At 33.2% G+C, this 9,153-nt stretch overlaps 1 protein-coding gene across 2 annotated transcripts; it reads right to left on the bottom strand.

The window, feature by feature from the left end:
• Positions 1-511: 511 nt before the first annotated feature.
• On the bottom strand, positions 512-5,718 carry LOC145070511 (protein DETOXIFICATION 29-like). Of its 2 annotated transcripts, XM_079017547.1 has the most exons (9): positions 5,651-5,718; positions 5,052-5,417; positions 4,395-4,936; positions 3,237-3,323; positions 2,164-2,220; positions 1,814-2,052; positions 1,206-1,324; positions 935-1,021; positions 512-804 (listed from the first exon to the last, which is right to left on the bottom strand). In XM_079017547.1, the coding sequence occupies exons 2-9, from the start codon at positions 5,346-5,348 to the stop codon at positions 739-741; spliced, it is 1,494 nt and encodes a 497-aa protein (XP_078873673.1). In that variant the 5' UTR covers positions 5,349-5,417; positions 5,651-5,718; the 3' UTR covers positions 512-738. The 2 variants fall into 2 exon arrangements, with proteins under 2 accessions (XP_078873673.1, XP_078873606.1); XM_079017480.1 differs by lacking the exon at positions 5,651-5,718 and having other exon boundaries at positions 5,052-5,454.
• Between the last annotated feature and the right edge of the window lie 3,435 nt (positions 5,719-9,153).

The following is a 9,153-nucleotide window of genomic DNA, read 5'->3' as shown; positions in this document are numbered from 1 at the left end:
CCAAGAGAGCGGTCTAACCCCGTGTTATTGGCTCATGATAGCGGTCTAGGTGTACTGAAGGCTCATGTGTGTATGCATTTTATGTGTATTGTTGTGTGGGATATGTTGGTGATCTCACTAATCTTTAGTTTATAATTGTAGATTAAAATGTTTCAGGTACTTCAGAAGATTGGGGGAAGACGAAGGCTTGACTATACATATCATCTAGTGGTTGCCATGTCTTTGAGAAATGCTATGTTTTGATACTCTGATTTTATAATATGGTTATGAAACAATATTTTGATGATATATGCTTTACAAAAAAATGGTTTATTCCCCTTTTGAAAATGCAAAAAATTTTAGTATGGATTTTAGGATGTTATAAGATGAAATTGAATATCTTTTGTTGTTGGATCGGGTTCCACGTGTACTGTCCACATGATATCGTTTATCATTGAATATTTTTGACTAGTCATTTTAACTTTTGACAATAACCAAATCCATAATTTTGAAAGTCGTTGGATCATATCCATGATTTTGCAATTTTGTCTTAAATAAATGAAGATAAAGAAATTTGGTTTTGTTTGTTTACCGCCCTACTTACAATCACCTAGCAAACCAAATGCTGTGGGATATATTAGAAAACTTAATTCAAAAAAATCTAGGACTAAATTCTACAAAAACTAGTTCACATGTGGTTACATGCACCCAAATTGATATCAGAAATCAAAATCAGACATTAAACAAGAAACTCGCTTTTCATTTTTCTTCAACTGTCTTCTTTTGACCTGACCATTCTTTAATTCTCTTGTCAGCCAATGAGGCCTACAAAAAAAAAAAAAAAAAAAAAAGGAACACGATACAAATAAGTTAAGTCTGTTCGAATAGTTGAAGCTTGTTTAAATGATAAGCCAATAAATTACTAATAATAAATAATTGGTGTCATGTAAATTACCTCTTTGTCCCAGTTGGTTCTGTAAGAAATTAAGAACAAGACCATAGTTTGTACCACAGTTCCACTCATCATGCCTACCCATATACCCTGTAATATTTTCAATTGTTAATTTACTGATATATATATATATATATATATATATATATATATATATATATATATATATATATATATATATATATATATATATATATATATATATATATATTTTTTTTTTTTTTTTAACTTTTAAAAGATTAGAATTATTTGAAATTACTAAAAATGTTTTTACCTTTATGCCCCATCCGGCAAGAAATCCCAGAGAGAGCCCCAAAGGTACGCCGAATATGTAGTAGCATGCTATATTTATATAAGCGATTACTGCTTGCCATCCTGCCCCGATTGCTACCCCTAAATTGTATCACAATAAAATTATTTTAAGTATAAATAATTACAACCCAAAATATAAAAAGATTGAATCAAAGCATAAGTATTCAAAATAACCATTATTGGATGAGATGTTTACTAAATAAACCGTATTTTTTAGCTAATCACAAAAATGCCACCAATTGTCCAGTTCCGTATTGGTCGACGAAATTGCTTCCCGCCATAAAAAACCTTGTCCTTGAAAAAAAAAGATTTTTACTTGTTCTTTTTTTCATTGTGGGAATCAATTTCTAGAATTTTTGGAATTATCAAGTGAAAAGTAGCGAAATTGTTGGTCTTTTATGTGATTGAAGAAAAACCGATTATGTTTGGTTACATATAAACTTTTGAAATATGTAAAGTAACATAAAATATAAGTTACATGTTGGATTATGAGTTTTTTTTTGTTATTCCTTGAATTAATATATACATAAATACAAAAAAGATAAGAGTGATTGAAATAAATAAAGTTACCGGAAAGTGCTGGTTGAATATTATTAATGACAAGGCAAGCGGCTAATAAAGGAGTGAGAGCATAAACCGCTTCTTGAACTTCCAAACTATCAGCAAAAATGGCAGGATACTGATGCCGGAAAATTACCAGAAGAATGGCCAGAAAAGAACCGAATATAAATGACGAAATCACCACCACCCCAATTGCGAATTTTGCAGCTCTTGGGTGCCCTGCTCCTAATTCATTTGATACCCTCACACTGCAACCAAACCATAAATATTAATATTAATAAATAAATAATTTTCGGATTTATTTTTTTAATAATACATCTGTTTTTAGTAATTCATAAAAATATAAACTTAAAACTCACCTTACGGCTATGTTAAATCCGATTGCTATCATAACAGCCCATCCAACAATGTTTGTGCTGCAATAGTTATATATTCAAAATGCATCATTATTACCAAATGTTAATATTGATAAAAACAACAAAATAGTATAACCATCATTTTTTTTTAATCTTTTTTATAAATAACTTATAGTTGATCGGATAATGAAATAAAAAAATTACTGCCGTTTACTAAATTAAAAAACAATTAATATATCATATCATGGTGAATCCGTCTTGCACGCTATGATTAAAGTCATGTAATGATGACTACTTTTTTATACACTGTAAAACGAAAGTCTCCACGAAAGTACAAAACTAATTCAATAAATATATAGTCACAAAAGCAAGCTAATTAATATGTCGTATCATAAGTTGTCCTTTATGAATTTTTCTACTCCTACCAATTTATTTATTGAAAACTGTATGCCGATGTTTTTAACCCATTCCCATAATTCCATACATTACGAATCTAACATCTCATATATATATATATATATATATATATATATATATATATATATATATATATATATATATATATATATATATATATATATATATATATATATATATCACAGATGGGATCTAGTCAACAAAAGGCTGCTCAGTATTTGAAAAATTTTATATTTGATAACCGCAATTCAGGCATTTATAGCGCCTGTGAATGTTTTTTCTAATACTAATATAATCTTGTCATGATTTTTAAATGATTATAGAACTGAATTAAATTAAAAATTATATAATGAACAACAGTAAATGTTTGATATGTAATTATAAATGAAGTACCATGTGAAGAGAGTAGGTTTATCAAGATCACAAGAGCTTCTAGTTATGTGAATTGTGGCATTTCCAATTTTAATTTCCGGCTACTTGTTGAAAGTTGTTGGCTTTAATAATATTTTGAGTTTTAATAACTACTAATCAGTAATAGGTAAAAAAATAATTTCGCATCAAAAACTTATTGGAAATATAAAAAGATATATTTACTTTGGAAATTCTTTTAAGCATACAGTAACTTATAAAATAAAATGTAAAATGAATAATAAACTAACCATACGGAGAGTGCATCAACTGCAATTTCAGCATTCTTCAAATATCCAGCAAAAAGTACCAATGCCATAAAATACCATGTTTCCAAGCTGCATCAAACATTTAAAACTTATTTATGTATGCTGCATCAAATTGAATCGTAGTCTACAAAAAGTTTAAAAGACTTGTAGTCTACAAACTTTCGATTTAATAAATTGTATAGGTGCGACTTTTATCTAGAGACTTATCGAATAATACCTAACATATCCGACAAAACATCTATAGCTTCTATTCTAAAGTTTAAACTATTGTAAAAAACAATCATCAAAACGAATTTGAATACCCTATAAACCCTATTTTGATTATTTATTTGTAACAAAAAATAGAACTATATTATAAATTTTAACCGAATTTAAAGATTTTTTTAGATATCATTATCTTTTATTTAGATGGTTAAACATAATTATATGATATCTAGAAGTTTAAAAAACTTAACAATTGAAAATATTCAATGAAATAAATTTTAAATCGATTGACAATAATCGTTAGTTTAAAAATAATTACTGGTATTTATAAAAATATCATTATCAAAATTGAAAAAATAAATTAATTAATATTTTAAATTAATTTAAGTTATTTAACTATAACAATTATTAAAAATATTATTAAACTTAAAATTATAGATGTCGTTCAAGAACTTTTTAACCATATTAATTTCGATTATAACTTTTGAATTTGATTCCATCATAATATTTATAGCACTAGGTTTTAACTTTTAACTTTCAATCCTCTAAAACACTTCTCTCTGATCATATAAATCAAATAATAGTATATGTGTTTCTGTTAGTATTTTATGTATGCTCATAAAATAATATAAAATATATTATTATATATCTCATAATTAATAGACCCATTTCTTTAGTGTTTCTGTCATATAAATCAAATAATACTATAAGATATATTATTATATATCTCATAATTAATAGACCTATTGTATTTGTATTGAAACATGTACATCTATTACTTATTTATGTATGCTCCCTATGAAATCGTTGTCTAAAAGATTTAAATAGTATGCATTTTAGTAAAATATCTGATATGATCAAATATTCACCACACATATAAAAAAAAAACAATTTAAAAAACGTAAAGAAACAAACAACGATTCGATTTTGTCTTACCACAGCATGATAGCTGACGCGAAGGACAGCTTCACAAAGCTCCATAGATTATTGAACGCAGCGAAGCTAAATCCTGACCATGCTTCACCACACGAGCCTCTGAATATATACACCATCTGAGCCACCACGATGAACCACCACGACGCATTCAGCACCATAGCTCCGCCGAACAACCCCCACCCCAACTTCAACATGAAGAGCCAGCTAAAAAAGGTATGCAGCACCAACGCCGTTCCCGTTATGTAAGCCAACACCATTATCCTACTCTGAGCTTGAAGAAACTTGGCCATCGGAAAGTTTAAAGCGTAAGCAAACAGCTGCGGAATCATCCATAACGCCATCCTCCCCGCCGCGTGAGCTATTTCTTCCTTTTGCCCGATCAATAGAAGCACCGGGGTCGCGAAGATGTAGAGGGACAGCATAAGGAGAGCGGTGGTGATGAGAATAATCCACGATCTCTGCATATATACTCCCATCATGTTAATCTGACCTGCTCCATACGCTTGCCCACACAGTGTCTCCAACGCGCTGCCCATTCCAAGCTGTGGATTAATGATTTCATCGTAAACAGTTAATACACCCATCGATTAACGTCGAAGTTGTTAATTTAGGGAAATTTTTTGAATTCAAAACCCTTAGATGAAGTAAATTACGAACCATGATCCCCAAAGAGAAACCTGCAATGACTGAGTTTTCGACGGAGAAAGCTGCGAGATCAAGAGTTCCAACATGACCGGCGAACGTCTGCGTGACAGCACCGAGAGAGTATCGGCAGACAGCGGTGAAGATGGCGGGGCCGGCGAGGTACCACATCCTCTTCGATTCGATTCCAAATTGTCTAACGAACTCCTTTAATCCGGTTACCGGAGGACTATCTTCGACGCCGGTGCGGAAGTGGGCGTTTGTTGAGATATTTTTAGAGGTAAGAAGCGGTGCATCTGCGTCGTTTTCCATTGAAATTGTTCGCACACTTTGACTACTCTACTGTTGAGTAGCGTGTGAGAGGAAGGAAAGAATCAAGTTCTGTAGGTTTCAGATCCAGTGATGAACTGATGATAAATACTATATATATATATATATATATATATATATATATATATATATATATATATATATATATATATATATCGAGAGAGAGAGAGAGAGAGAGAGAGAGAGAGAGAGAGAGAGAGAGAGAGAGAGAGAGAGAGAGAGAGAGAGAGAGAGAGAGAGAGAGAGAGAGAGAGAGAGAGAGAGATGAACGGAGAGCCACCTACCCTCCAATGATCGTCGAGTTGGTAAAATGGGTGTGTGTAGTAAAATGTAAATCCCAATTCCTGCGATTTAGCATAGATATCAAAATGATTTCGTACTTCTCAAATAAAGATAATATTTAATTTTTTCTTATTTTATAGAGCGGCAGATAATATTTGAACGAGCACCAATAAAATCGTCAAACACGTGCTCCTATACAGATAATAATATTTAACGATAATTAGAAATTAAAATTACATTTGATTCTTTTAATAAACTAATTTAATCAAACTTCGTTCTATGGCATGTATAAGAAATCAAATTATACAACAGAAAATAATGAAATAAAATAAAACTACGGCTCAGTATTGTTGAACATAAGAGTATTAAGAAAATACCAAATCAATGGTATCGAACAATCATATCAAAACATTTATTTTTAACCAATGTAAACACAAATCATCTACCCAATTCAATCTTCGACCATCGACGAGACGGGCTAACAGCGAACAACCATGTGCTACAATGAAATCGTCATCTCACAACACCCGAACAAACTGTCGACAGTCTTGGTACTACCTCTATCTATCATACATAATATGGAGTCAATATCGACTCCTCGCATTCAAATTAACCTTGCTCGGAATTCAATCAAGAATGATAAGTCGACCTGATATGTTCACTTTTATTGGAACTAATTTATTCCATCTAGTCCATAGTATGCATAAGTATCAAACCAATGCGGTTTTTATCATATATTTAAAGCATGACTAAACTACCATGATAACCATGCCTACCCATTTAATGATAAAGATCAAATGTGAATGAAAACGACAAAAAACGTAACCTATACATGTCCATTTTCAGTTGGCATGGGCGGCTCAACCATTTTGGGGGCTCTAAGCGAACCAAAATTATGGGGCCCTTTGGCCTTTACTATACTCGGAAATCGAAAACGGATGAGATGAATATTTTGCAGAAATCAGAATTGGTAGAAGAATGCAAAGTTGTTTCAGCTTCATGAGTGCAACCATCGTTGATTTATTCTTCTGCTTCATTTATTTTGTGGTTACCGGATTGGAATTTTTAATGGACTAAACCTTTGGACTTTGGAGAATATGGGGCCCCTTAGAATTGGGGGCCCTAAGCCCTATCTTAAAAAACTTCTACATAGAGCCGACCCTGAATAGTTGGTCATAAATTCTAGTTTGCCGACCCTGAATAGTTGGTCATAAATTCTAGTTTTAAAAAACTTCTACATAGAGCCGACCCTGAATAGTTGGTCATAAATTCTAGTTTTAAATGTCGGTTGATTGTGCAACATAAACATTACAAAGTCTTGAATTCAGGACAATGATAAAAAATCATCAACTTATTCTGAAGAAATTCACAACAAAATTTCTTGATATACAACACATTGTATATAAAGACTCTTACTAGACTAATGTATTATTTATAATAATCCACATACGAGCAACATGCTCATGAAAATCTTATGCATCAAACCTTTAGATAGTGGGTTTGCTAGAACTAAATTCTTTCATATGTGTTATATCAAAAATTTCCACCTTGAACTCTCTTGTTGGAGTCGATAAAATCAGACTTAGTTAAGCTAACCTTGGTAAAGGTAGCTAAATTGTTGTCATAATAAATATTCAATGGTTTGTCAATGTCATCCACTACTCATAATTTAGTGACAAAATGTAACACTTGAATTGGGGTACGTTTCTTTTTAGCCATTTTCATTTCAAAATATTGCAATTTGGTCCTTGGGGTTAGTACGTGATGCGTACCATTAGGTACACTTAGCGTACTAGCTAAGACGTAAAATAATGAATTTACGATAGAAGATTTTTTTGGCCTTAGTAATAAAACCAAAGTTGTAGTATACGTTAAACCGAGAACATCTATAAAACGAACGCCCAAATCTGACTTCGTATTAGGAAGTTATGATTTTTCTAATATTCGGCTTAGCAGTGCACGACCCGAAACTCGAATTTTAGTTCGAGCGGTTTTTGGCTTACGTGACCTAAACGAGAGTTTAAGATCTCATTAATAGGAACTCAACGGTAAAAAGACAGACGAAAACGGAGTCCGTATGAAGGAGTTACGAATTCTTCGCGGTTATTTAACAGTCTAATCACTTCCTACTGTTAAATTAAAGATCGGTCGAGATATAGCCGACGGAGTCTAAATGAAAGTTGTAGATCTTGTTTTTACCTACGCGTGGATATAAAGAACGTCGAAAACGGAGCTCGTATGCGAAAGTTATGAATTTTTGAAAATCAGCTGATTTCCACCTTGTGTGCGATGCCACGTGTCAGCACTAGGCTGTGACTTGGAGCCCAAGCTCACTCACGACGTGAACATCAAGAGATTCACGACGTGAACCTTCCTCCAGCCCCTATAAATAAGTGGTGAGGCCTCCATTCATTCTCACACCTTCCTACTTCTTCCTCTCTCTAGAACCTCTCTCTAGCCCCCGAAAAGCCTAAGGAAGCTCCCTAGCACGAGGCGGAAGCCTCAGAGTGCCCGACGGCTCCGAGAAGAAGAGCCTTTCGGCTCGGGAACGTTGCTACAGCGGAGCCCGGTTTTGAGAAAAATCCGCTGTAAGTGAGCTACGCCCAACCTATCTTTAGTATAACTTATGTTTTAATATAGTAATATTATTAGGACCTTAAAATAATTATTTGGGCTATTATTATGAGTTATATAGAGTCTTGTTTAACGCTTATATAATAATAATAATAGCTAGACTATCAATTAGTCGCGGTTAAGGTTAGACTAAACCCTAGTGGTATTGATACTAGGTTTTGTCGAGGGAAATTGTTTTGAGATAACAAAGTGCTGTCCGAGTACCGAGTCACCACCTTATCAAGTGAGTGCATAGTTACTTTCATCTTACACATAGATATGAAGTATTTTATATAAATTACGTGCTATGTGTGCATATTATCTGAGTACTTGCTGTCTATGCTGGATGAACGATTTTATACATGTTTTAAATGATTTAAACTGTATATGTATTTTATATCTACGATAACATGTTGGGTAAAACATGGGTAGATGTAATAGATGGAATATGAGTTGGATGATGAGTTGAGAGGTGTTATATACCACGAGGTGAGGGTGAGAGGTGGACGATGTGAGAAGCATTTTCCCCAATTGATGGCCCCGTCATTCAGCAGAGTATGGACGACAACCACAGACTATTCTAGACAGTCCAGTGGAACACTAGCAGGCTCGCAACCTGTAGGTGTTGTGAACGATGTGTTCACCTGGTGTACTCTAAACCTTGGTGATCATGCATACTTGATGCCTAAACTCTGGCGATCATGGAGACTTGATGCCTAAACTCTGGCGATCATGCAGACTTGATGCCTAAACTCTGGTGATCATGCAGACTTGATGCTTAAACCTTGGTGATCATGCAGACTTGACGCCTAAACCCTGACGACTATGTAGACTTAGTGCCTGTTGTGTAAAACGTGGCAACGATGGACTTCGTGCCGATTCCTTAGGATGA

The sequence above is a fragment of the Lactuca serriola genome, chromosome 1, assembly GCF_051521515.1.
Source record: "Lactuca serriola cultivar US96UC23 chromosome 1, Lser_US96UC23_V15, whole genome shotgun sequence".
Lineage (NCBI taxonomy): Eukaryota > Viridiplantae > Streptophyta > Magnoliopsida > Asterales > Asteraceae > Lactuca > Lactuca serriola.
This window is presented reverse-complemented; position numbering and strand designations above follow the sequence as displayed.

Bases quoted from the DNA above. Each gene is read 5' to 3' on its own strand.
- LOC145070511 (XM_079017547.1), bottom strand. From the start codon at position 5,348: ATGGAAAACGACGCAGATGCACCGCTTCTTACCTCTAAAAATATCTCA. The intron at 1,325-1,813 runs GTAACTTTATTT...GATACAATTTAG, and splicing joins TATTCAACCAGCACTTTCCG to GGGTAGCAATCGGGGCAGGA. The intron at 1,022-1,205 runs GTAAAAACATTT...AAAATATTACAG, and splicing joins TTGCCGGATGGGGCATAAAG to GGTATATGGGTAGGCATGAT.